Source organism: Herpailurus yagouaroundi, unplaced genomic scaffold, assembly GCF_014898765.1.
Source record: "Herpailurus yagouaroundi ecotype Mexico unplaced genomic scaffold, PumYag 140, whole genome shotgun sequence".
Taxonomy (NCBI): domain Eukaryota; kingdom Metazoa; phylum Chordata; class Mammalia; order Carnivora; family Felidae; genus Herpailurus; species Herpailurus yagouaroundi.
Genome location: NW_024412395.1, coordinates 95,677,012 through 95,704,916, shown reverse-complemented (window position 1 = coordinate 95,704,916; position 27,905 = coordinate 95,677,012). Strand labels below are relative to the sequence as shown.

At 47.8% G+C, this 27,905-nt stretch overlaps 1 protein-coding gene across 7 annotated transcripts; it reads right to left on the bottom strand.

Annotated features, from left to right (window-relative positions):
• Nucleotides 1-205: 205 nt before the first annotated feature.
• PLCD4 (phospholipase C delta 4) lies at nt 206-24,767 on the bottom strand. 7 transcript variants are annotated; one of them, XM_040476268.1, is made up of 17 exons: nt 24,096-24,750; nt 19,392-19,447; nt 19,092-19,250; nt 17,579-17,807; nt 16,310-16,439; nt 15,258-15,489; nt 10,549-10,750; nt 8,891-9,035; nt 7,860-8,012; nt 4,922-5,116; nt 3,281-3,376; nt 2,983-3,139; nt 2,526-2,642; nt 2,139-2,311; nt 1,466-1,601; nt 974-1,123; nt 206-895 (listed from the first exon to the last, which is right to left on the bottom strand). In XM_040476268.1, the coding sequence occupies exons 2-17, from the start codon at nt 19,411-19,413 to the stop codon at nt 789-791; spliced, it is 2,403 nt and encodes an 800-aa protein (XP_040332202.1). In that variant the 5' UTR covers nt 19,414-19,447; nt 24,096-24,750; the 3' UTR covers nt 206-788. The 7 variants fall into 7 exon arrangements, with proteins under 7 accessions (XP_040332202.1, XP_040332200.1, XP_040332207.1 ...); XM_040476266.1 differs by having other exon boundaries at nt 206-1,123; nt 24,096-24,759; XM_040476273.1 differs by lacking the exon at nt 3,281-3,376 and having other exon boundaries at nt 24,096-24,741.
• Nucleotides 24,768-27,905: the final 3,138 nt, after the last annotated feature.

Below are 27,905 nucleotides of genomic sequence, written 5' to 3'. Positions count from 1 at the left end.
AGGGTTGGGATCACATACCCTTTGTCTCCTCCTTTTGCCCTTAGAAGCTATACTAATGAACCTTTCTACATTATGTAGCACATGCAGGGGCCCCTGGAAATTTCTTATTTTCCTACCCTTTCCCTAGCCCACCTGTCTACCTGAATGTCTCCCAACCTTCATACTTCCTCTTGCCCGACAGTGACAGACCATACTCAAGCACAACTGGGGAGAAAAGCTCTGTTTATACAAGTGGGACTAGGGAAGAGCAGTCCAGTGGGGACTCGGCTGTGCAGTGTTCTCTTGAGAGTCCGTGCAGTCTTGGGGTCAGGTCTCCTTCCCCAGCCTCTGCCTGGGGAACCTGGAGGATTGGTCTATCCTTTCCTTGGCTCTGAGCTTTAAGGAAGTTAGTGTGGAGGGGATAATGCCTCTTAGTGTTTCTCTGCTCCAAGCCCCTCTCTGGGTTTCTGGTGGCAACCATCGTTTGAGCCAGGGTTGATGAAAGAGATGCATCCTTTGGGACTGAGGTATGGGATTGAGGCTGTGGCAAGAGGAAGGAAGTCCAGCAGAGAGTATGCGAAGAAAGGGGCAGAAAAGATACCACAGGTGGAAAAAACGAAGGGAAGAGAGAGAGAGTGAAAAATCAGGTCCTAGATTTGCTTGTTAGGAAAGGTGAGGTAATTTTGTGCTTAGGAATGCACAACCCAAAACTTGGTTTTTACCACCTCTGTTTGCCTTCTGGAGCATCCTTCCAGGTTTCTCTTACCGTCTCAAGCCAGCGCACCCACCCTTCCCAAGAAGTGCCCGCCTTAGGATTCATCCCCCTCTAGTCCTTCCCGGATGCAGATATGCACAAAGATGGAGGCTGGATGGAGGCTGGTGCCGTCCTTGGAGAGTAGGTGTATGTGGCGGTAGCCTGGAAAGGGGCAGGAGGACAGCATTAGGAAGGGAGCCGGAGCTGGACCGCTGGACAGGGTTTGGGGGACCGGCCCACCTTGTTGCATGCAGGTCCAAGGAAGTGTGTACTGCCCAATAAAGTCGTGTCGGGTTTTCCAGTTGTAATCATTTACCACAAAACGCAGCAGGGCCAGTTCAGGCACCAGGACCCGGAAGCATAGTGTCTGCCCCCAGTATGGATTAAAACCTGAAGAGGGGGTGAAAGACGGTGGGAGTGAAGGGACAGATCATGGGCGGTTTTCTTTAAGCCCATCCTGGGCCACTGTGATTTTCAAAGCAATCAGTGTGAGGGAGTCGAGGTGAGGCAATGGAGGCCCAGAGTGGGTGAGCAATTTGCCCACACTGTTGGAGCTTATAAGTAAGGGACCAGGACTCAGACCCAAGATGTCCGAGCCCTTCTTTGTCCCGTTCTACACTGCTCCCCTTGGGGGTGGGAGAGGGGTGGTGACCGGGACTGTGCTTCATGGAGGGCAGCATGGTAGGAAAACAGCCATGTTCCTCCCCTCCCCCCAGCACTGCCCAGTCTCACCATTGTTCTCCACGTAGCTCGTCTCTTGCCGGGTCGTGTCTGGGCGGACACCGAAGATTTCAACTCTCACCAGTGGATCCACAATGGACCTCTCTTTAGTCATGTCCTCCTTGGGGAGTTGCTGACCACTGATCACCTGTAAGCAGGACTTGGAACCTCAATAGTTCCTGTTCCCAGCCCCGCTCCAGCTCACTCTTACACCCAGGGGAGGGGGGCGGGGATACACAGGACCTTGCGCTACAGCTTCTGGATTTGAGTAATATATTCTCTTCTAGTAATCTACCTGCAATTTAAAATGCATCCAAGTAGAAATTTAACAAGGTTTGGAAGCAGGTATTTTAACATCAGCAACCCCTTTCCGGCATTTACTCTGCACCAGACATTGTTGTAGGCACTTTATGATAATCACAACAACCCTGTGAGGTGGGTGGTATCATACCCCCATTCTGCAGGTGAGGAGCCAGAGGTTAAGGAACCTGCCCAGAGGTACACAGCCCGTGAACGGACTTGAACCGAGGCAACTGGCTCCAAAGACCACACTGTCCACAGTTGGGCTGTGCTGCCTCGTGAGGAATTCACCCGTCACACTCCCACCGGGCCCAGCCATCTCCTCCCCCTGCTTCTATCCCAGCTACCCTAGGCTCTGCCCGACAGTTTCTCCTCTCCAAGGTACCTGGATTAGGAGGGTCTGGGCTTTGAAAGGGCTGATGGGCCTCTCTGGGTGGAAGGAACTCTGGATGTCACGCAGGAAGTCTGGCTTCAGCACATAGCCACAGCCACCGTTCTGGCGGAAGAGCCCATCACAGATGTCCATCTCCAGCCCCGCAGTCTGCACATTCATAGCCACTGAGAGCCCCAGGAGAATAGGAAGGAAGGATGTATCTCAGGAACCATCTAGGCCCTCTTTCAGGGGAGCAAGGAAATGTGTTGGGTAGAAGAGGGCCTGCTGGGAACACCCCCTTAGCATCTTTCTCAGCCTAGCACACTTCAAGCATTCCCCGGCCCTCTTGCCACCTGTGGCCCTTCCCCTCCCTCCTCCTTGTCCCTGCTGACCCCTCACCCATCTGGCAACCCGCATTCCAGAGTTCCTGGGGGTTGTAGTTGGACGAATCTGTCCTCAGGCCACTGGGATACACACGGCTTAACTGCCAGGCGTTGTGCTGCACAAACGCATTGCCTGCAAAAGGGATATAGTAGGGAGATGGCAATAGAGTGGATTCCACCACTTCCCTGGCCCCAGGTACTTCACTCTTGTGCCCAGCACCTCACAAGGCCAGCTCCGGAAGGCTTCACCATGCCTCTCTGTTCCATCCTGACCCGTCTCTCCAGCTTCCCTCCCCCTGGAGCCATGAGCCCACTACTCATAACTCCTGTCCCTGTGCCTACTCTGAGGAGTTTCGTAGCTCCCTCGTCTCTCCTTAGTCCCTTTGTCCTCTTTCTTGGGACTCATCTGCCTGCCCAGCAGCCTGACCCTACTCATCCCGATTCCCTCCCTGGCCCTCCCTTTCGGTCCTGACCAGCCTCTTTGATGAGGCTCTTGGCCTTGGTTTCAGAGAAAGATGATGTTTCATAGAAGCGGTAGTGCTCCCTCGAGTGAGTGAAGCTGTGGAATGAGACGGCCTTCAAGTAGACCACCAGGGCAGAGAGGGATGGACACATGATGGGTTTGGATTTCTGGAAAAGGAGAAAATAGGAAGATGAAATTGAACCCTCAGCGATCTGAGAGGAAGGGGCCGGTGGCCAGGATCTGAATTTCCCCACCCAGCCTGAGCCTCTGCCCACTGCCTCCCCATTGCATTCCCCCTCCTGCCTCACCTGCTTGGGAAAGAGAAGGGACTCAGGCTTGGAACTAGGAGCCTGAACCATAATCTGACAACAGATAGGCGTACAAAACGGCGGACACATCACAACCTGGGGATGGGAATGGGAATAAAGGCAGTCTACATACACTGATGGGACTGGTTTCAGCTTCTGGGCTTAAAGGGAATGCTCTAATGTTACTTTCTAGGCAACAGGTTTGTAATGATTTTTAAGCAGAGGGGTGTCATCCTCCCTACCTCTCATCTTTTAAAACAATAGTGAATTTTGGTCAAACCCAGACAGATATGCAAGGTATGCAAATGGGCATGGAAGTCACACCTGGAAGGATGTGAGGGTCCCAGAATAATAGTGTTACATTTGTCTCCTGAATTCCCATTTCCTTCCCTGGACATGGTAGCAGGTTAGACACCACAGCCCCAGAGAGGACAGACAGGGTAAGCCAGCAGTTAGTCAGCTAAGTCAAGGAAGTGCATGAGAAGGAAATGCAGACTTCAAACCAGGATCTTGGCGGACCCACCAATGGCACCCCTTCCCCACAGAGAGTTGGACCACCTTGGCACAGCCTTCTTGAAGCCTTCGCCTTTCCTGACTTTCTGTTCCTTCTTTTTGGTCATTTCCGGCCCCTTCTCAGAGTCACCTTTTCCAAGAAGCTTTCTCTAAGCTCATTTTAGATGAGGCCACAGGCGTCCCTCCACTAAGCCCTACTTACCCAATACAGTAGAGCGTGTTTTTGTCCTCTCTCTCCCTCCCTCCCTCCTTTCCTCCCTCCCTCCCTCTCCTCTCCCTGCTCTCCCTACACCAGTGGTTTTCAATCTGGCCTTTAAGAAGATTGAGAATTAGTACAAAGATGTCTCAGGAGGGGCACCCGGATGACTCGGTCAAGCATCTGACTTCAGCTCAAGTCATGACTTCTTGGTTCGTGGGGTCAAGCCCCATGTCAGGCTCTGTTCTGACGGCTCAAAGCCTTTGGATTCTGTGTCTTTCTCTTTTGCCCCTCCCCCACCTGAGCTTGCTCGCTCTCAAAAAATGAACATTAAAAAATTGTTATTTTTTTTTAAATTTTTTTTTTAACGTTTATTTGAGACAGAGAGAGACAGAGCATGAATGGGGGAGGGTCAGAGAGAGGGAGACACAGAATCCCAAACAGGCTCCAGGCTCTGAGCTGCCAGCACAGAGCCCGACGCGGGACTCAAACTCACAGACCGCGAGATCATGACCTGAGCTGAAGTCGGCCGCTCAACCAACTGAGCCACACAGGCGCCCCCAAAAATTGTTATTTTAAAAAGATTCCTCAGGAGTCAGCGGGGGGACCCAGGAGAGAGCCAAATAGGTGCTCCACCTAGGACAGCTCCACATTTATCTCTTTTGTATACAGAGCACCCGTATAAGATTTCATTCAAAAAAGATTTCATGGCCCAAAGAAGTTGGAAAGCCACTGCAATCTCTCTCTCTCTCTCTCTCTCTCTCTCTGACCATATATAGTGATGCCATCCCTACACCTCGTTTACTGGGGGTAAGGGGCGTTTTGCTCCTTGGCTCTCCACCTTGCTTGGCTCTAGTCTCTCCACACACGAACTCAGCTTATGGTACAGACCGACCCAGTGCTAGAGCAGAAAGACCACCCTCCTGGCCCACCTTGTCCTTCTTTTTGTCCTTACTGCGGGGGCTCAGCTCCTGGGGCTCAGACTCAAACTGAGCCTCCAGCTCTGGCTTAGCCTCCTGCTCTCCCTCCAGTTGAGACTCCAGCACTTCCTCCTCTTCCTCTTCCTCGAGGTCCTCCTCAAGGGTCTGTAGCTTCTTCCCCTTCACCAGGATCTTCCTCCGAAGCTCCTGGGGGTGGAAATGAAGGGACTTGTTTACTTGTCTGCTCTGGGCCCCTCCTGGGGACCATGCAGTGCCCACTGCTCTGATGGGACCACCTCAAAGACAGGGGAAGTGGGTGGTCAAGAGTGCCCATGGTGGGGGGGGGGGGGGCGCTGCATGATACATACAGTAGGGATTCCCTATCCTTAAGCCAACTTGTAACATCCCTATCCATTTGGAAAACAATACGTGGGACCCCTACCTCACATTTGAAGATTTCTCCCAGATTAAAGATTTAAATGTAAAGAACTAAGAGTATCAGAAAAAAATAGAGAATCTTTTTGAATAATCTTTCAGTGGGAAAGCCTTTAGAAACAGGAGGTGGAAAAAAGAAGAAAAAAAACCAGATGTCTTCTGAGATGAAAACTCAGAAGACATAAAAAAGACTGGCAGATTTGACTACATAAAGCTTCAAATCCCCAATAGGGCATGGGGCGCCTGGGTGGCTCAGTTGGTTGAGCGTCCGACTTCGGCTCAGGTCATGATCTCACAACTTGTGGGTTCGAGCCCTGCGTCAGGCTCTGTGCTGACAGCTCAGAGCCTGGAGCCTGCTTCGGATTATGTGTCTCCCTCTCTCTCTGCCCCTCCCCCACTTGTGCTCTGTCTCTCTCTCTCTCTCTGTCAAAAATAAATAAACATTAAAAAAAAAAATCCCCAATAAGGCAGAAGAGGCAATAGTCCAAAAGCAAAGACTGCAAAAACAGATATTTTCCAAAGCATTTATATCTTTAACATTTAAAAACTTGTTATGGGGGCACCTGACCGGCTCTGTTGGGAGAGCAGGGGACTCTTCATCTCAGGGTCGTGAGTTCAAGCCCCACATTGGGTGTGGAGCCTACTTAAAAATAATAAAACAAACAAACAAACAGGGACACCTGGGTGGCTCAGTCAGTTAAGCATCAGACTTTGGCTCAGGTCATGATCTCATGGTTCATGTGTTCGAGCCCCACATTGGGCTCTGTGCTGACAGCTCAGAGCCTGCAGCTCACTTGGGATTCTGTGACTCCCTCTCTGTCTGCCCCTCCCCTGCTGACGCTCTCTCTCCCTCTGTCTCTCATAAATAAATAAATAAATAGTAAGTAAATAAATAAATAAATAAAACTGTAACTACAGTTTCTTGCTTAGGAATCATCTCTGTAAAACAAACAAACAAATTTGTTATGTATCAACAAAGATTACAAACCCAGGGTGACCTGGGGTTCCTGGGTATCTCAGTCAGTTGAGTGTCTAACTCTTGATTTTGGCTTGGGTCATGGGATTGAGCCCCAAGTCAGACTCCATGCTGAGCATGAGTCTGCTTAAGATTCTCTCTCTCTCTCTCTCTCTCTCTCTCTCTCTCTCTCTCCCTCTGCCCCTCCCTACCCTGTATGAGCTCTATCTAAAATAAAATTTAAAAAAAGATTATAAACCCCAATAAAAGTGGGTAAATAATATAAATTAATCCAAAAGAAGAAAATATAGACCTTTCTTTTTTAAAAACTTGAACTTTTCTTTCTTTCTTTTTTTTTTTTTTTCCCCACATTTGCCACTATGAATCATCTCACTACTGGAGTTGTTTGTAGCCATTCTCTTACACTGTTGGTTGGAATGCAATTTGTTTTTTTTCCTCCAGGGGCAACTTGGTAATAATTACCAAAATATCAACATGCAAACTCTCCAACCCAGCAATTTTACTTCTAGAAACCCATCTCACAGAAAGAATAAATGGACAAAGCTGTATGTAAAAATGAAAACTTAGCAACAACCTGAATGATTACCATTTACTGGTTGAATAAATGATGGTTCATAACAGAAAACAGAATACCACATAGGAAATAGAATAGCTATTAGAGGGAGCAAAATTATACATGAAAAGACATCCATGATATATACGGTATGTGAAATATAAAAGGGATATAGAAAAGGACCCCATGCACGTTTTTAAAAACATAAATATATATACACATACATGTTTATATAAGCATTTAAAAAAAACTATTGACAGGGCACCTGGGTGGCTTAGTCGGCTAGGCTTTCCAGCTCTTGATTTCAGCTCAGGTCATGATCTCAGGGTCGTGAGATCGACCTCGGATCAGGCTTACTGTGGAGTGTAGAGTCTGCTTGGGATTTTCTCTCCCTCTTTCTCTGCCCCTCCTCTACTCATTTTCTCTCTCTCTCAAAATAAATGAACCTTAAAAATCTATTGACAGCTGTTTTGGGAGAGGCTGAGATTATGGTGGGGGACTTCCCTTTCTGTATATTGTTTGTATAGTCTACAATAATTATGAACTATCAGGAAAAAAAAGATATTTCCATTGAAAAAAGAAATAAGTAAATAATTGATTTAAAATTTAGAGAACTATAAACAATTCTGTATTCAATTGTATTTTTTAAAAATTAAAATTGTTGGGACATTGGGTCATGGTATTGAGCCCCACACTGGGCTCCACGTGAGCGTGGAGACTGCTTGGGATTCTCTTTCTCTCTCTCTCTCTCTCTCTCTCTCTCTCTCTCTCTCTCTCTCCTTCTGTCCCTCTCCCCTGCTCATGTTCTTTCCCTCTCTAAAATAAATATTTTTTAATTAAAAAAAAGTTGTCTCCAAGATATTAAAGAGAAGGATAATCCATCTGAGGGTAAGGAGAAGGGAAAGGAGGGGCATGGAGGAAGGAGCCGAGATGGGGAGAGTATGGAAGCCATGGTAGAGCCCGGGCTCGGGGAACAGGGCGCCTACCTCAGGCGAGGGCAGCTGAGTGGGCAGCAGCCCGTCCAAGGTTGTGCTCAGCAATTGCTCCCCCAAGATCTCGGTCAGATGAAGCGCCATGACCTGCTGCTGCTCCCAGGTGCAGTGGTTCTCCAGGGACAAGATGACTGGGTAGTCTGATGTCTGATAGGGAAGGGAGGGGATGCTGGAGCCAGAGTTCTATAGCCTGTAACTTCCTTGCATCTCCAGGCCTCCCCTGGTGACTCACTCAGCGGAGTACCTTGATGGCTAAACTCCTCTGACCCGATTCCAGGTGTCAAGGAGGTCTTGCTGGGTCTGAGGCCCACCCCATGTTTAAAAGTCACTGTTGGGGGAGCGCCTGGGTGGCAGAGTCGGTTAAGTACCCGACTCTTAATTTCGGCTCAGGTCATGATCTCACAGTTGGTGAGTTCAAGCCCAGTGTCAGGCTCCAGGCTAAGAGTCTGGAACCTGCTTGGAATTCTCTCCCCGCCCCTCTTCTGCCTCCCTGCTACTTGTGCATGCTCTTTCTTTCTCTCAAAAAAAAATAAAAAAATAAAAATAAATAAATAAATAAATAAGAAGAAAAATAAAAAAGTCACTCTTGGGATCCCAAATCTGAGACTTGTACCAGGTCTGACCCAGGTCCCTCTGGGATCTTTGAGTGTTTAGCCTCAGAGTGGGAAGGCTAGGCCATTCCCCTAACTATGTGCTCATGTTACACTCTCATCTCCCGATTCCTCTTGTCCCCCAGCCCTACCCACCATCTTCTCTGCTTCCTTATCCACCCTCTCCCAAATAGGTGACAGTTATTCAAGGTACTAGTTACTAATCTCTAGCAATAGCCTCTCTGACTACTAATTACTGGTGACATACCCAACCCTTATTCATAATCCCTTAATATTCGCCTGATGTTTCAGTTACACATATATGCTATTTGATATGGCCTCCCCTGTATCCCTCTACCCTCTGCAGATCCAGAGCCAGCCGCTCCCCCCTCAGATCATCTTCCCTCACCAGTATGCTCATCCCGGGGCTCCTACCTGGAAGGCGTACTGTGCTACAGTGGCCACGACATCTTTGAACAGGATGCGGGAGGTCAGGGTGTGTCCATGGTAAACGATAGGCTCCCCACTAGGTCCGTCCCATATATCCACCTCCACACAGCGGCACCCCCTCTTCAGGGCCCTGCAAAAAACCCCAAATACCAAGAGACGGAGAGGTTAAGGTCTCCTCTTCCGTCTAGGGACCCTTACCCACTCTGGAGAGAACAGTGCTCGCCGGCACTTATCTGTTAAGACCCTTTCATGCTACATCTCCGTGGGCCTTTCTCTGTCCACTGGAACACTGTTACAGCTCTCACCACCTCCACCCCCCCACCCCTCCAACCCACCTAACTCACAGGCTGCCTTCAGCAAGTCATCACATATTGCCTCATGATGCTCCTGGTGCTCTGATTGTGTATCGTTCTGCGGCCCCTGAGTTATTTAAACTCTTAGGAAATTTGTTTGTTTGTTTTTACATTTATTTATTTTTGAGAGACAGAGAGAGACAGAGCACAGGTGGGGGAGGGGCAGAGAGAGAAGGAGACACAGAATCCGAAGCAGGCTCCAGGCTCTGAGCTGTCAGCACAGAGACTGATGTGGGGCTGGAACTCACAAACTGCGAGGTCATGATGTGAGCCAAAGTCGGATGTTTAACCCAACTGAGCCACCCAGGCGCCCCTATTTGTTTGTTTTTAAAGTAAGTTCTATGCGCAACATAGGGCTTGAACTCACCACCCCAAGATCAAGAGTTGCATGTTCTACCAACTGTGCCAGCCAAGCACCCCTCAAATTCTCAGTAAATTTATACTTTATGTTCTCTACTGAATGTCCTGGGGCAGAAACAATATATTTCACTAATCTTTGTATACCCTGAAGCTGCTAGTTCAGTTGCTGGCACTGTAAGTCAAGATATCTCGACTCTTCAATCTAGCCACAGATAATCACAATAAAAGCAGATACCACTTATTAGCTATTAACACATGGATTATCTCATTTAATCCTCACAACTCAGGGGGAGCCTCAGTGGCTCAGTCGGTTAAGTGTCCAACTCTTGATTTCAGCTCACGTCATGCATAATCTGAGGTTCGTGAGATCGAGCCCCACATTGGGGTCTGTGGTGACAATGTGGAGCATGCTTGGGATTCTCTGTCTCCTTCTCTCTGCCCTTCCCCTGCCCCACTCAAAAACAAATAAATAAACATTTTAAAAAGTCCTCACAACTCAGACAGAATAGGCATTGTTTTCATCCATATTTCATAGAAGGGGAAACTGAAGTACAGAGGGGTTAAGTACTTAGAACCAGAGTACCAAGCTCTGAGAGAGCTAGGATTTGACCTCAAATGGTCCGACTCCAGAACATACGTTTCCAACTTCTATGCACTACTGCTTATTGTGTAACATTTACTTTATTTGTTCAAAATAAACCTGTCAGGACCTCTGGGTTCCAGGAGCATTTCATAGCCTATGAAAGAGAAAGCAGCTCTATATACCCATAGAGTTTCAATACTAGTCTCCTGTCAGTCTTCAACTTCAGTCCTTCAACAGGATCCAGGGATCCTCAGCCCCAAGCCCCCCCAGGACATCTTCTCAATCCCTGTTAGCTACTGAGAGCACAGATGGCCCCTTCTCATGAGCTGGAGCCCTTCCCGCTGCACCGTATATATCCTTCGACGCTGCTCTGGCCACAAAGCTGGTCCCCCACTAGGTAGGTGTTGTGAGAGGAGTTGATATAATAGTGGTTCAGGGGTTGAGTCATATCCTGGTAGATGGGGAGGTAGGCTGGGTTGAAGACATCTCCATCCTTCGAGCAGAGGTAGCTGAGGAAGCCATCCAAGCTCAGCACATGTCGCACTTTGCCTAAGGTGGGGAGCAGGGGAATGCCAGAGTGAGAAGCTCTGAGTGAGAGCATCCCAGCACATCCCCAGCCCGTCTTTCACCCCACCCCCTCTTCCAGAGTCCTGATTTACAGATGGTGTCCACTCCCAGCCTCTAGATCCCAAAATGTGCCCCACCCACTGTCACTTCGATCATCGCCGCCCTCAGAGAAAGTTAAAGTTACAAGGAGAATCGTTAAGATCATTCTAGTCCAGCAGTGCCTGGGTGGCTCAGGTGGTTGAGCATCCAACTCCTAATTTCAGCTCAGGTCACAATCTCACGGTTGTGGAATTGAGCCCCACATCAGGCTCTGTGCTGAGCGGGGAGCCTGCTTGGGATTCTCTCTCCTTCTCTCTCTGCCCCTCCCCCACTCGTGGTCTCTCTGTCTCTCTCAAAAATATATAAGCTTAAAAAAAAAAGTATTAGTTAAAAACAAAACTAAACATCATTCTAATCCAGTGCTATCCAATAGAACTTTCTGCAATGATGAAATGTTCTATTCTGTGCCATCTAGTATGGTAGCCTCTAAACACATATGGCTACCAAGCACCTGAAATGTGGTTGTGTGACTGAAGAACTGAATTTAAAATTTTGATTTTAGCTAATTATTATTTTTTAAGTTTTAATTTATTTATTCTTTTAAGTAATGTCTACACCCAGTGTGGGGCTTGAACTCATGACCCTTAGATTAAGAGTCCCATGCTCTTCCAACTGAGCCAGCCAGGCACCCTGATTTTAGTTAATCTAAATGTAAATAGTCACACAGAGCTCATGGTTACCATAATGGACAGCATAGTATTCAGTGCAAAGGGTTAATTTTATAGATGGGGAAGCTGAGGACCAGAGAGAAACAAAGTCAAAGACTTAGTGGCATGACCGAGGTACCTGTGGTTTATTCCCTGGGCTGAGTAGCTGCTGCCAACCATGACCTGAGGGTTTCTTCCTATGATCAATTCTCAGATGGTATTTTGAAGAGTATTTGTCCAATATCACCTTACACTACATTTTCTTTGATGGTAGGGTCCTGTCACTCCTTCCATAGCCCTCACCCATCTCAGCATGGGCTTCACACAATACCAACAATGACAACTAATACTGAGCACTTATACCTGGGACGTTCCATGCAGCATCTCTCTTAATGCTCTCACCGACATGATGAGGCAGATATAATATAACCTGCCCTGAGAGGTTAGGTAACATAACTAGTAAGTGAAGGAGCTGGGATTTGAACCCAGGCAGCCAGGTGTCTGAGCCACACCCATATCACTGGGCTGTGCGGTCTCACTGAGGGTAACAACACTGCAGAAGGGTTCTCTTGGGAGGCCAAACAACTTGACTCTAATGCCCAGCTTCCTTGCTCCAGCTTTGACAAGGCCTAGAGATGGAGAAAGGCAGTGGCAGGAAGTCAGGCAGGAAGTTTTCTTCTTGATAGTAATAACTTAAATCACGAGGGTAAATCCACAGTTGCCAGATACTTCTCATGTTCATCATTTCATTCGGTAACCAATTATTTTACAAATGAGCAAACCATGTCTCACTTTGCCCAGGGCTACTCAGTTAGTAAGAAGTACGGTGGGGAAGAGGAGAAAGCAGGCGAAAACCTCTCTGACCTCGGCCGCAGGAACTTCTAACTCAACATGTCTCTGGAGGCAAGGGAAACAAAAGCAAAAATGAACTATTGGGACCTCATTAAGATAAAAAGCTTCTGCATGGTGAGAGAAACAATCAGCAAAACTCAAAGGCAACTGACAGAATGGGAGAAGATATTTTCTAACAACATATCAGATAAAAGGTTAGCATCCAAAATCTACAAAGAACTTATCAAACAATCCAGTGAAGAAATGGGCAAAAGACATGAATAGACACTTATCCAAAGAAGACATCCAGATGGCCAACTGACACATGAAAAATGCTCCACATCACTCATCATCAGGGAAATACAAATCAAAACCACAATGAGATACCACCTCACACCTGTCAGAATGGCTAAAATTAACAACTCAGATGATGACAGATATTGGCGAGGACGTGGAGAAAGAGGATCTCTCTTGCATTGTTGGTGGGAATGCAAGCTGGTGCAGCCACTCTGGAAAATAGTATGGAGGTTCCTCAAAAAACTAAAAATAGAACTACCCTATGACCCAGCAATTGCACTAGTAGGCATTTATCCAAGGGATACAGGTGTGCTGTTTCGAAGGGACACATGCACCCCCATGTTTATAGCAGCAGTATCTACAATAGCCAAAGTATGGCAAGAGCCCAAATGTCCATCAATGGATGAAGGGATAAAGAAGATGTGGTTTATATATCCAATGGAGTATTACTCAGCAATCAAAAAGAATGCAATCTTGCCATTTGCAGCAACATGGATGGAACCAGAGGGTACTATGCTAAGTGAAACAAGTCAGTCAGAGAAAGACAAATATCATATCACTCATATGTAGAATTTAAGATACAAAACAGATGAACACAAGGGAAGGAAAGCAAAAATAATATAAAAACAGGGAGGGGGACAAAACATAAGAGACTCTTAAACATAGAGAACAAACTGAGGGTTGCTGGAGGGGCTGTGGGTGGGGGCATGGGCTAAATGGGCAAGGGGCATTAAGGAGGACACTTGTTGGGATGAGCACTGGATGTTATATGTAGGGGATGAATCACTGGATTCTACTCCTGAAATTATTATTGTACTATATGCTAACTAACTTGAATGTAAATTTAAAAATAAATAAATAATTTTTAAAAAGGAAAAAGAAAAAAAAAAAAAGTACAGTGGGGAATTGAGCCCAGGTCTCCTGGCTGATACAATGCTCTGCAGCCAGAGTATAGTAACTGCCAGGTGAATGCAGGGGAGGGAACATCCAGAAGGACCGGCAGTAGAATAAATGTAACTGATGTCTACCAGATCCTGCACTGGAAAGGGAAGATCCCACTTCTAATGCCTCAGCATTCTTCTTCTATTTAGTTTTCTGAAATGATTTCTTTATAGCCCCCTTTCTTCTCTGAGCATGAACAGGTATCTGGAATCAGCGATTCCAGCCCTTTCTGTTTGACTCTAAGTTCCATGAGGGCAGTGTCCTTGTCCAGCCTCCTCCTGCTGTATTTCTGGTCCTGAGCCTAGGTCCTGGCCTATGACAGGTGCTCAATAAGCATTGGCTGACATAGTGAGTGAACGAATGAATGAAAGGGCGTTGGGAGTTGAGACTTGGCAACGTGGGTCCCTTGTCCAGCTCTCATTCATCTCGTCTCTAATCCTCATGCTCCACAGAGGTATGAGGAAAGGGTCAAGTGACTCGGGTTTGAATCCTGATTCCTCCTCTCATTAGCTGTTGGCTTTGAGCAGCTCATTTGATCTTTCTTTTTTTTTTTTTTTTTTAATTTTTTTTTTTCAACGTTTATTTATTTTTGGGACAGGGAGAGACATAGCATGAACGGGGGAGGGTCAGAGAGAGAGGGAGACACAGAATCGGAAACAGGCTCCAGGCTCTGAGCCATCAGCCCAGAGCCCGACGCGGGGCTCGAACTCCCGGACCGCGAGATCGTGACCTGGCTGAAGTCGGATGCTCAACCGACTGCGCCACCCAGGCGCCCCTCATTTGATCTTTCTAAACCCTAGTTCTCTTCTTTCGCACAACTGACTTAATAACAGAACCCACTTCAACAGGCCATTGGAAGGATGAGGAGAGAAAAGGCATGTAGCAATGTTGGCACATGACGGGATACTTAGTAGAAGCCGAATAAAGATTATGCTTTTGATTTACAAGGTTGTAGGGAGGACTAAATGAAGTAAGTGATGTGAAAGTTCCTTGTAAATCATCTATTATTATCAGTTCCTGCTATTCTGAAGGGCATGGAGGGCAGGGAGATGTCCACTGAAGGGGCAGGGAGAAAGGTCTGAGGGCAGAGAGGGCGTATGTTAGTGGTGCTTGCTAAAAGCTGGGTGACTGGCCTCCTCATCACGCCCCCTCAGCCAGGGACTGACTAGCTTCCTTCCCCAGGGGCTTAGCAACTCAAGAACCACTCGGAGATTTGGAGAGAGCTCAGGAAAGGGCAGAGACCCAGCACTTAAAGAAACAACAAACAGGGACCATGAAGGAGCTAGAGGAAGAGGAATCATATGTGCTAGAGGAGAAGCCAAGGCAAGAGGCCAAGGATCTCCCTTTTCCCCTGGGGACAAACGTTGGTACCAGGAAGAACTTATTCTGAAACTGAAGCAGGAGCAGAGTGGAAGAGAGGGGACTTAAGGAAGGGTCTTCCTCTGGAGAGATCCAGCACGGTGGGAGACTCCTGTCTTACTTGGGAAGGAAATCACTGCTCTCCTTCCCAGGGAGTGGTTGGATGAGAGGAAAATGATAGCACAGGGACTGGCATACGGGTAGACTCAGCCTTCCCTGAGCTAGGCAGAAGGCTGCTTGGCTCTGGACCTTTCTAACCCTGGTCCCCCTCCCCGCCCCGTGACCGGTGCCTCTCCACCCTCCGGCCCTCTTACCGCTATCTGAAGGCTCATAGCGGTCGATGAGTTCCAGAGCAAGGTCTGAAGCTCTTTCTCCTTCTTTCTGCTCCTCTCGTAGGAAATCCACAAATTCCAGCAGGGTCAGCTTCTGCCCATCAGCTGAAAAGTTTTCAAACACTTCCTGCACCTCAGGGCGCTTAGTCAACGCCTTATAGAATTCTACAAATTCTTCTCCTTCCAGAGTCCCAGACTGGGATGTGTCTGCTGCCTGCAAGAGAGGGTTTAGAGGACTGTGGACAAATCCTTTTAAGAGCAAATTTTACGGCTCCAACTTGCCTTGTAAGGGCAATCTTACTGACAGATGGATACAAACACATTTCCACAGTATGCCCACAGAACTCCTGACATTTAGTGTTCATAGAAGCCACTTTGGTAAGTAAAAAGCAAAATGGCAGCCACACCATTTGCTACTAGAGAAAAACTTCAACTAGAAAGAGTGAAATGCCCCCCAACAAGGTCAAAAGATCCCTCCTCCTATTTACTCACATTCCAGTTGGAGTTTTCCATTGATACTAGGCACCTGTGAAATTCTGGCTGTGGACAGAGAGGTCCTTGAGCTACACATAGTAATGTATTGTTTGCCTTTCATAAGATTATGAATCATCTTTCCTTTTTTTAAATTAATTTATTAAAAAAGATTTTTTAAGTTTATTTATTGTGAGAGACAGAGTGTGAGCAGGGAAAGGGCAGAGAGAGAGAGGGAGAGAGAGAATCCCAAGCAGGCTCTACACTGTCAGTGTGGAGCCCGATGCAGGCCTCAAACTCACGAACTGTGAGATCATGACCTGAGCTGAAACCAAGAGTCAGATGCTTAACTGACTGAGCCACCCAGGTGTCCCATGAATCATCTTTCTAAGAAGACCGAAGGGTAGGAAGCATGCCCGACACTTTCCATTGAGCCTGGCATAGTGGTAGGGTGCATAGGAAAGATTCAACAAAGAGCGATGCTGGATGGGGCCAGAGTACTTCTGGCCAACTGAGAATGTGGCCTTGCCTGGCTTCTGAAAACCCTTCCCCAAAAGACTCACTTGAAAAAGCTGCAAGGCATATTCCTGGTCCATTTCCACATTCATCAGGTGTAGTAACCGCTGGACCTCTGGGAAACTCATGCGACCATCCTGGTTCTTGTCTCCACGCTGGAACCAGTCACTCAGCCACCCAGGTGTGAGTCAAGGCAAAAGCACCGTGTGTGTGTTTGTGTGTGCAGATGAGTGTGCATGTTCATCCACTGACATCTTCTCCCCTATCATCTTCCCAGTCTCTCCTCCATGGCCAATGCATTTTCCACATTAGCTGCCAGAATAATCTCCCCAGAGATCTATCTTGTCCTTGCATGGCTTAGGTGCCTGCAGGGGCCTCCCTGTTGCCTGTAGAAAGGAGCCCAAGTTTCTTAACATAGATGAAGGTCTTCACCCCCATGAGCTGGCCCCCACCCAGCCTTCTCACCACACCACATCCTCCCTGTACTTTGGCCAGACTCAGCAACCCCCCCACTCTCTGATGTCCCACTCTCCCTCCTGCTCTTCAATGTTCTATGTCTGGGCCTTTACTCATGCTATTCCCTCAGGCAGGAGAGCCTTTCCCTCCTTCTTTATGTTCAAATTCTACTCCTTTTCAAGGCTCAGCTCAAATGCAACTTCCTGCCTAACGTTTTCTTAGAACTCTCTTAGCTAGAATTAAGTATTTCTCCTTCCTTTGAACACCCACAAATAATCTAAGTCCCCTAACACTTCTAAGATACTTAGGTTATTTACACAATTCCATTTTTTTCCAACGACCAAAACAATGCCTGAGTCTCACTGATCTTTGTACTTCTAAAGTGTGGTATAGTGACTGACACCTTCTGCTTAATAAATAGCAAATGAATGAATGAATGAATGAATGAACGAGCAAATGAATGAACGAACTGGCATGGAAGATGAATACAATCTAGGAAACCTGAATCAGTCAACACCACTAAAGCTGCTTCCCAGTCCTATGCCAGCTAATGCCACTGGGATCTTCTGTTCAGCTCTTAAGATCAGTACCTTGTTTGGCCTTTTGCCTCTCACTGTCCCAATCCTGAAGGGCCTAACTTCTGCCCACTCTCTGCCTGGCTATGTTTTTTGCTGTCCCAAGCCTCCATTACTCCTCCAATATCCTCTGCCTCATATTGGCCTGAGCTGCCCTTGCCCACCCCAACTGGACTCTTAGACCCCCCTATCCCTACATGCCACGCACACCCCCCCCCCCCATCCTTAGCCCTGCAGCTCCTTCAGTGACCCCTGGTCCCCACTCTGATTCCATCCTGCTGATACTGGTCCAGCCGCTCCTTTTGGTCCATGCTGGTGACAAAGTCCACCAAATGTTGGAGCCCCTGCATCCATATCTGGGCCTCCTCAACGCTGTTGGCCACCAGGTCCAGGTTGGAACGGCGGCCATGGAAGACGATGGTGAAGCCCTGCTCCAGGGGGAACTCCTCTGCCAGGCTGCGCAACAGCTCAGACTCATGGCCCTCACGCACTGTCTCCACATCAGAGATTGAGACTGCCGGAGAAGAAACGAGTGGGGCACTGAGGAAGAGAATCCACCAAATTGCAGGGGCTAAGGGTCAAGGACCAGTACTCCCTTCCTCTCTGTGAAGCCATAGGGAAGAGGAACTCCAACCTCCACAGGATGAAACCCCTGAATCCTTAGTACAGGGAGATGCAGACCCCTGGGATTCAAGATTCCCCATGAGTCACGGCCATTTTCATAGGCAGCATGTAAGGAGCCTGTGTTGGGAGTGGCAAGACCTGGCTTTTGGCCACCAGCTGGCAGTGTGACACAGACCAAAATGACTTAACCCCTCTGTGCTCTCATCTGAAATAAGGGGTGGTCCCTTCCGTGGCCCGGCCACAGAATGTCTCAGGTCCTTAGACTCTAGGGGACAGGGCTCGAATCCCCCTTTGCCAACATCCTGCCTTATCTCCTCTCTGAATTTCAGCTCCCATGTAGAGGCATCACAGGACTGTCAGGGGTGACAGAAGGAAACACTCTTGAAGTCTACATAGTAGCAGTTACACCCAAGCGTGATGTGCCCAAATTCAATTCCCCTGTTCCAGGTTTGAGGGCTTCCTCTTTCCAGATGTCTAGGGGAGAGCCAGAGAAATTCCTCCACCCCCTTTCCTCAGCTGGAGGTGGTGTGTCTGGTGAGTTTTGATTATATCTCTAAAGCAGACTCTCTTAGATGTGTCCTGTGATCAGATTTTTAGAGGGTTAATAAGGCATCTCTGGCCAATAGGATGCACACTGCTATGTTGCATTTATGATTTTTAAAAATATTCATCATTGTGGCTAATGCATTAAATGCATCCTGGCTTTAGGTCCCATGCTAGGTGCTTTATACATGAACTCATTTAGTCCCTGTAACCATCTAGGCAGGTAGTGTTTAATCCCTATTTTGCAGATGAGGAAACTGAAGCTTAATTTAAGTAACTTGTCCACTCAGCTAGAAAGTTGCAGAGCAAGGGTTTTAATCCAAGCAGCCCGATGCCTGAGATCATGCCTTAATTTAATAGTAATAAAATATAACCTGTGATTTATTGAGCCTTATTATATGCTAGGGCTCTCCTAAGCCCTTTACATGCAATAACTGGTTGAATCCTCATAAATAGCCTTACAAGGCAAGTGCTGTTATAATTTCCACTTTGCAGGCTAGGAGAGAGACACAAGAGGGACAGCACAAGGACACATTGTAGGATCCCGGTCCCTCCCCTGCTCTCTAGCTGCTGGCCTCTTCAGAGTCCTGTCTACCCAGCACGCCCACCCCTAGCTATCCACGTGACTCACAGCTGGGCTTGGCCTTGCCTCCTGCCTGCCGGGCATGCCAGACTGTCATGCCATCATCCTGAAGTCTGAAGTATCTTAGTTTCTTCCAGCTTTTGGACCTCACCTTGCGCACCAGCATGCCTTTCTGCATCAGCAGCACATCTTGATTGATGGGCAGCCCTGGGCCAGGAGAAGAAGGGGCTGGGTGGGTAGCTGGCAGGGAGGGTGGAGGGCCCCGGAGGAGCTCTTGGGGCAGGGGTCCAGACTCCTCCCTTCCCTGGGCTGTGTCCCCAAGCCCTCCTCTCTTGCTGGGGTACTCACGGCCTTGCATCAAGGACACCATCACCTACTGCTCCACAAGCTGGTGCCAGAGTCACCTAAAGGAGCAAGGAGGAACAAAAAGCTTTGGGTTAATACTGGTGGTCTTAGAATAATAGATCGAAGGAGGAAGAGAAGGAAACCAGTGTGCCCTGACTGGCCACTATGTGCTAGGTACCTCATCTACAGACTCTTCAGCTCTTTTTACTTCCAGTTCGAGTTTGTTAGACTCTGAGGCTTAGAGAGGCTAAGAAACCTGCATCAGATCACATAAGATTCAGAATTTAAAGCCAAATATGTCTGATTCCAAAGCCTCTGCTGTTTACCATAGTCAGCTCCAGAGAGGGATACACCAGAGCTTTCTGCCCAATACCCCACAGTCCGCTGGGTAACCTGCATCATCCTTCTTAGCTCCTGATTATTAGGGACTACCATCAAGCTGGCTGCCCCCTTTAAGAACCTGGAATCTCTCTAGATCCTAGTCTTCTCTTCTCCAGATGGAATCAACCCAGCTTCTCTATCTTGAGAGCCCTCTCCACGCTCCTGTACAGATCAACCAGCTCCTGGGGACTAGGGCAGAGCGTCTCTTTTGTCTCTTCTGTGACACTTAGTGCCATACTTGCAAAATAAGCCATCTCCTTCTGTCTTCACACAGTCAAGCATATTTTATACTCCTTGGCCTAACAGTTATTCTCAGTTTAATGGACCAGGTAAGTTATGTAGTCTCAGAACTGCATTTTGTTAAATTTTTTTAATGTTTATTTATTTTTGAGAGAGAGAGACAGAACGTGAGTGGGGAAGGGGCAAAGAGAGACAGAGATAGAATCTGAAGCAGGCTCCAGGCTCTGAGCTGTTGGCACAAAGCCCGACATGGGGCTCGAACTCACGGACTGTGAGATCATGACCTGAGCTGAAGTCAGACGCCTAACCGACTGAGCCACCCAGTTGTCCTAGAACTGCGTTTTCAAGTCCTCTCTACCTACTAAAAAAGATAACCTTCTTTAAGATCTATGCTAATTTAGGACATGGGTAGGGAACAACAAACTTCCCTTGAAAAGAACTAGAAGACTTGATATGTAGCCCCTATAAGAAATTATCAACTCTTGACGAAATCTTTCTGGAATTGGCAAAGTTCACGAAGCATAAAGCTCTATGCTTTGTATAAGCAAAGGAGCTGCACTTGAATAGAATTGTTGTGTTTTTTAATTGATAAGTTAAAGGTTTTGACAATGGTGAGTATCTAAAACCTGAAAAGCATCTCTAAAATCAGTCAGGTAGTGCTCCATTAAAACATTGTGAAGTTCAACTCCCTATGTTTCATAAATGAAAAGCAGAAGTCCAGAAATGTGATGTGACTTGTCTCAGGTCACACGGCCTATCAGTGCTGTATCTCTGTTTAGTTGCAAGAGCCTATAAATCTTTAGGGAAAACGTGGGGGGGTCACTGAAAATACAGCTTCCCTGACTATAGGACCCAAAGCTGAAGTCCAGGAATGTGATAGACCCAATGAAGGCTTCTTTCCTTCCTTCCTTTCTAAAAAAAAATTTTTTAATGTTTATTTATTTTTGAGAGTGACAGAGAGAGCACGAGCTGGGGAGGGACAGAGAGAGGGAGACACAGAATCCGAAGCAGACTCCAGCCTCCGAGCTGTCAGCACAGAGCCCGACACGGGGCTGGAACTCACGAACTGCAAGATCATGATCTGAGCCAAAGTTGGACACTCAACCGACTGAGCCACCCAGGAGCCCCTCTTTCTTTTTTAAAGTAGACTCCACACCCAGTGTGGAGCCCAACATGGGACTTGAACTCACAGCCATAAGATCAAGACCTGAGCTGAGATCAAGAGTCCGATGCTTAACCGACTGAGCCACCCAGGCGCCCCTACAGAAGACTTTCTAAAGGACTAGCGAACATGCAGGGGCCCAGAGGGAGAGGAGAAGGTTGGCAACCAATCCATATCTAAGTGGGAAGGACAACTTGAGGCAGCTCTCAGGAGAGACAGAACCCCGAGACAGTTCCAAAAAGCAAAGGTTTTGCTGCCTGAAGCTGAATATGTGAGCCTGGTTGAGAACAGAAGAAGCCTCTGGATGGACGAAGGGGCCCAGAGTGCTTCACGAGAGGCAGAAAAACAGCTCTGCTCTTTTGGGTGGTGATGCAGTCTGGAATCTGAGGCTTGCAAAAGCTGAATGAAGACTGAAGTAATAGGTGCTCTCCTAAATGTCTCAGGTCCTCAGACTCTAGGGGACAGGGATCTAATTCCCCTTTGCCAACGTCCTGCCTTCTCTCCTCACAGAATTTCAGCTTCCATGTCTGGGGCATAGGGACTCTGGGATGGGGTGGGTCTCAGCCCTGGGAAAAGACAGAATTACCTTCCCTTGCACCTGTGTCCAGAAGCCTCACCAGAATGTCCTGAAACATGGGAAGCCCACGGGAAGCCTAAGCTCCAGTGCTGGGACACTCCTATTTTTGAGCCTATCTCCTCTCAAATGAGCCTTAGGAAAAAAAAAAAAAAAATTCTTTTTAAGTAGTCCAACACAAGGCTCGAACTCACAACCCTGAAATCAAGACCTGAGCTGAGATCAAGAGTCAGAAACTTAACTGACTGAGCCATCCAGGTGTCCCTCTTTGGAAATTTACCTAAGGCTTTTTGTCAGACTCCTCCAACCCCAGGGCTTGCCTTGCTCTTCCAATTCTGCTCCCGTTCCTGACTCGCTATTTGAAACCTAGATCCAGGCAACATGTGGCCATACGAGGGCCAATTCCAACTCAGGGAGCCTCAGGATATCAGAACTGGGCTTCATTTTATAGAGAAGGGGACTGAGGACTAGAAAGATTAACTGAACTGCCAGAGTCATCGAATGAATTAACTAAATAGCATAAGGGGGACTAGAACCATGGTTCCATATGTCCAGCTTGGAGATTTCACCAAGGCTCTGCCCTTAGAAAGGGTTTTGTCTCAGAAGCAGGTTAGGGCAGGGCTACGAATCCACAGGGGACATGGGCGTTTTGTGTCTCCTCTCTGTCATCTTCGGCCCCCACCATGTCCCACTTAGTAGCCTTTCTTTTCTTTCTTCCAGTTTCTCTCCTCCCCCATCCTGACACCTTCATTTTCCCTTCCCTCAGCTCACCGTTCTCTCCTGCTCCTGTCTGCCTCCCTACTTGCCTCCTTGTCAGCCTCTCTGTGCTCTCCTTTCCTCATCCTTCTCCCTGCCTCCCCCCTGCGTCCCCCCTCCCCCCAGGCTCACCTCTTCCTCTCTTTCTTTCTCTTCTAATTCCCAATACCTCTGGTTCTTGTCCCCTGTGGAGATTTTGAGACTGGGGTCCAGGAGGGAGGAGGACACTCAGGAGGGCACCCCCTCCACTCAGGCTCACTTTCTCCGTATCCTAGGAGACGGACTGAACACACTGCCCAGAGAATGCGACTTAGAACCCAGGTGTTCTAGGTGTTGCTGCTTCCTCTGGTGTTTGAAGGTAGGATGGGAAGGAAGGTCACAGCTGATGCAGATGCAGTGAGGAAAGAAGGGACAAAGCATCGGAAGTGGGAGCAAGAGCAAGAGGTAAGGAACAGTGGAGGAAGCCCGAGAGGAGAGTAGGTCTTGACTGTTCACTCCTAGAGGTGAATGTAGAGATCCTCAAGACTGCAGATAATTACCTCTACAATACAGAGGAGAGAGCAGAGATGCAAAATAAGGTCGGAAGTGGCCAGGGCTACAGAGTAAGATTTGGTCCTCAACCTACAGGTGGCTTATGTCACCTAGAGATGGACTTTGCCAGGGTTGCCGATAGTGCCAAAGGCATGACATTGAAATTTAGGGTGTCTCAGAGCCCTCTGAGGGGCAGGAAGGAAGAGAATCATTTTGTCCCCTCTCTTGCTTCTGAGCAGGACTATTGCCTGAACTCATTCATATAAAGAGGACAGAATGGCTCTGGTCATAGGTGATAGCTCGCAGAACGTTAGAGCTCGAAGACTTTCATAACTCAGCTAACCCACAGGTTCCTGGCTATATCACTATCCCTAGGAGTGTCTTAAAATAGAGACTCCTGAGCCCCACCCCAAATCGGCCAGACCAGAATTCGAAAGGATGGGGCTCAGGAATATTTATTGTTAAAAAGAACCCCCGATACACAAGCAAGGCTGGGAAACCCTGAATTCCTATCCCAGCTCAGGAAGCTGCTGTCCAAAGTCACAGAGCTAGTTAAAGGCAGAGTCGGGACTAGAAGCAGGTGCGTTTCCCAGCACAGCACTTGGGCATGCCAACAAACTGCCCTGGCCCATTGAGCAGGCTAAGGACAGGTACGGACTCAAACCTGGGTTCTTTCTAAGGAAATCTCCTAACTCTATAGTTTCTATACTCTTCCCTGGGTCTTTGGTAATCCTCAACATTCTGTTAATGCATGTATGCTAAAGCATGGTTACTCCAGTTCTCTCTCTTCCCTTACGAGGGTGGGGCTCAACCCTGAGTGTCAGCCCTGGGTGGCTAAGAGGTCTCCATATAAAGGGCTGACTGCCACAGCCAAGAAGGAAAATTGTAAATCAAAGGGGATGAGCTAGGGAGAACCAGGAGGTGGGAGCCTTGGAGATCTGTTAGGGCTAAGGAGTCCGGGGTACAATTTAATCAGGGTGGATAAGCATGTGGGGGGCAGAGGCTGGGACTCAGGCAGCGCACAGCTTGGAGCAGAGGCTGGTTAGAGCCTTGGGGCCCTTACCGCGAGCAGGAGAGCAGTCCTGTCTGTGAGCTCTGCGACGCCCTCTCCTGTGGGAAGAGGAAACCCAGCTGGGTTCTTGTGCTCCTCTCGCTGCTCCGCTGGCTTCCTCCCCTTTTCTACTGCAGTTTGCTGCTGTGACTGGCAGACTTGCAGCCAAAGAGAAGGAGTAGGGTGGGGAGAGGTGTGAGCTCTCTCCTTGGTCCAGCCCTTCCAACTCTTAAAGGCCCAGGACACAGGTCATCAGGAGGGAATATTGGGGGAGGGGTGGGTAGAGAGGGATTAAGGGAGGAGGAGCCTGGCTGCCCTTCATCTAGATGCCAGCCCTCACTGACCCCAATCCTGCAGTAGCTCTCAAAGTGGAACCCAAGGAGTGTCTGCGTGGCGGTGCTCCATGAATCGCTGCTTTTCATTCCGCGCAGCTTCTCCCTGCGTGGTGAACGGCTGTCTCTGCCCTCATCTCATCTGGCTCCTTTCCAGGGTGTCTGCTCCACCGGCCTGCTTCTGTGTCTCTGCATCCCGCCTTGTGGGGTGCTCAGCCTAGCTCTGTGGCACAGGGAAAGGCAAAAAGAAATAGGATGGGAAAGGAGGAAGATGAGGAGAAAGGGAGGAGAGGAAAAGGGGGTCGAGGGACAGGTTAATATCTCTGACTCTTTTGGGGCCTTGCTAAACATTGAAGGAATTGCACGCATAAATGCATCGAACAGTTCATTTGTTCTTCCTTTCCATGCTTCCTTTCCGTGCTTTCCATGCTATGAACACTTGTTCATCGCCTCCAATGTGCAAGGACATGCATGCGCGTTTATTAAGATGTGTGTAGAGATGGCATGGACCTGTGGTACGTACGAATCAAGGGCAAAAAAGTGGAGCACAAGATTGGAGAGACACCCACAGGGAAAAGAAAGGTAATGAGCTTCTTGCAAGGTGAATGACTAGGTGGCTGAAATAGAAACCAACACTTGCAAGGGGACCAATTTAGGAATTGTAAAAGGCTTTATTAAAATGCGTTTTTAAAAAAAAAATTTTAATGTTTATTTTTGAGAGAGAGAGAGAGAGAGAGAGACGAAGACAGAGCACAAGCGGAGGGAGGGGCAGAGAGAGAGAGAGTGAGGCACAGAATCTGAAGCAGGCTCCAGGCTCCGAGCTGTCAGCACAGAGACCAACACGGGTCTCGAACCCACAAACCACAAGATCATGATCTGAGCCCAACTTGCACACTTAATCGACTGAGCCACCCAGGTGCCCCTAAATTTTAAAAGGTTTTATTATGGCTCCATACCTCACACGGAGAGACTGAGGCCCAGAGAAGTTGAGGCCATGTCCTGGACTCACACGTCAGCGTCAGAGACAAACAGGTCCTGGCACTCTCCCAAGCACTGTGAGCTGGGACCTACTTCTGCTCTGCCTTGGAAAGACTATGGGATATGGAGTTTTCTGGACCAGTGGATGGGAATCGGGCAGCTGAAGGCACAGGGCACAGTGCTGAACTTAGGCTTCTGGGGATCCTTTTCCAGGGAGGTGTGTTTTAATCATAGGCACAAAGGGAACTAACTGTATGAAATGATGTGATTTTAAGTGTCCTGAGATCTGGCTACCTCTCATGGCTCCCCTAGACACCCCTCAAGTGCCTAATATTCTACCATTAGTGATTATTTATAGCTAAAACTTTAGTCCCATTAAAATAAAATCCTCCTAAGTGATTACCATAAATGTCAGGATCATGGTTACTTCTGGGAGGAGGGAGTTGTGATGGGATCATGCTCATAGCTGGCTTCTGAAATGATTGGCTGAGTTCTAGTTCAGTCCTGGGAGCTAACAACAGTCTTCCCTTTCTAACTTATTCAACTATACATTTTTTTTTTCTTTTCTGAGAGAGAGAAAGGGCGCAAGTGAGGGAGGGCAGAGAGACAGAGAATGCCAGGAGGGGAAGATAGAGAGAAGCAGGGCTTACCTGATACAGCGCTGGAGCTCACCCAATGTGGGGTTGGAGCTCACCTGATGTGGGACTCAAACTCACGAACCATGAGATCATGACCTGAGCCGAAGTCAGATGCTTAGTACCTGAGTCACCCAGGTGCCCTTTTTGCTTATCTTTTTTTAAGTAATTTTATTATTAAAAATTTTTTAAATGTTTGTTTATTTTTGAGAGACAGAGCACGAGCGGGGGAGGGGCAGAGAGAGAGGGAGACACAGAATCTGAAGCAGGTTCCAGGCTCCGAGCTGTCAGCACAGAGCCCGACGACCACGTAGGGCTCAAACTCACAAACTTCAAGATCATGACCTAAGCTGTAGTCAGATGCTTAACCGTCTGAGCCACCCAGGCGCCCCAGTAATTTTATTTTTTTAAAGCAACCTCAGCACCCAATGTGAGGCTCGAACTCACAACCCTGAGATCAAGAGTCACATGCTCTACTGACTGAGCCAGCCAGGCACCCCTAACTATATGTTTTCTTTATGTAGTTTTCTGTATCTGTTACAATAACAGGGTTTCCAGTTTGGGCAGGTGTTAATTTCTGACATTTTATTGTTTTTCCACAATTTATAAGCTGTTTCCATATTCTCCAGCGAGCAGGTTTTTTGTTTTTGATTTTGAAAGTTTGTTTGTTTATGTAATTTCTACATCCAATGTGGGGCTTGAACTCAGGGCCCTGAGATCAAGAGTCACATGCTCTTCCAACTGAGGTAGCCTGGCACCCCTGAGAGCAGGTTTTGATAAAGGAAGAGTATACAGGCTAGGAAGGCTGAAGAGGGAGGCCATTTAAGGGAAACAGAGAGATTAAGAGAGCACCACAAATTAAATGGTGCAGGCTTCAGGTTTTACTTAATAGAGCACCTGTCTCATGTGCTTATCTTCCTCCCCCATTTTTACTCCCCTAACATCATCACGTCCTTAGTTTTCCACACTTCTGCCTCACATTCCTCACTTCTACACTCCTGGGTCATATATGGTTTGCCTGTTTCTATTTGCCTTACCTAGTTGCTGCCCAATTTCTTCCCTTCTGGGGGTTTGGTCAGGGGTATTATCATTCCTCCTGTATTTTCTGGGAGAGTTCAGATCTCAGATTTTTTTTTTTTTCATGCTAATGTTCCCCAAATCATGTGTTCTCATTTTTGGGGCAGGCACATGGGAGACCTTTACAAGGTTAGAATGCTCCAAACAGTGCCTTAGAAGACATCCCCGCTACAGGATGCTCTATATAGACCCAGGGAGGGAGCAGACAGATGGGGCCCTGGTACAGGAACTGTCCCTGTGGTTTGATCGTTCCTATTTCCATAATGATCCTGGCCCTTCCCCCCCTGTTGTCTGTTATTAACAGATCCAGAAACTTGATCAGGGCAGCAGCAGCAGAGGGATTTTCTGGGAATCATGCCCAGGAAAGGCCCAGAAGCCCTAAATTGAAATGAAGGGGCAGCTGGCAAAGAGGGAGACGTAAACACTGTCCTCTCCTGCGGCCACACAGACAAATCTAGACCCTTCTGATACACAGGGGAGATGCCTTAAACATCTTGCTTCTCAGGACTAGAGTCAGTTCCCCAGTCCTTCCAGCCTAACTAAAACTTCTGAAATGAAGCCCATCTTCTTCGTGGTCATAAACGCTTCTCAAAATATTAAATTCCACTTTAAAAATCATCAATATGAGACCACTTAATTAAAAGCCAGGATACATAACGTCAAAAGCTGGAGGACATATAGCCATTCCTCTATTCTGACACTAAAAATGAAAAACCAAGGGGAAGAGGAACAAGGAGGTATAAAATGAACCAGAGGACAAAATGAGGGAAGTTAGAATAAAAAATACAAATGGTGTCTCT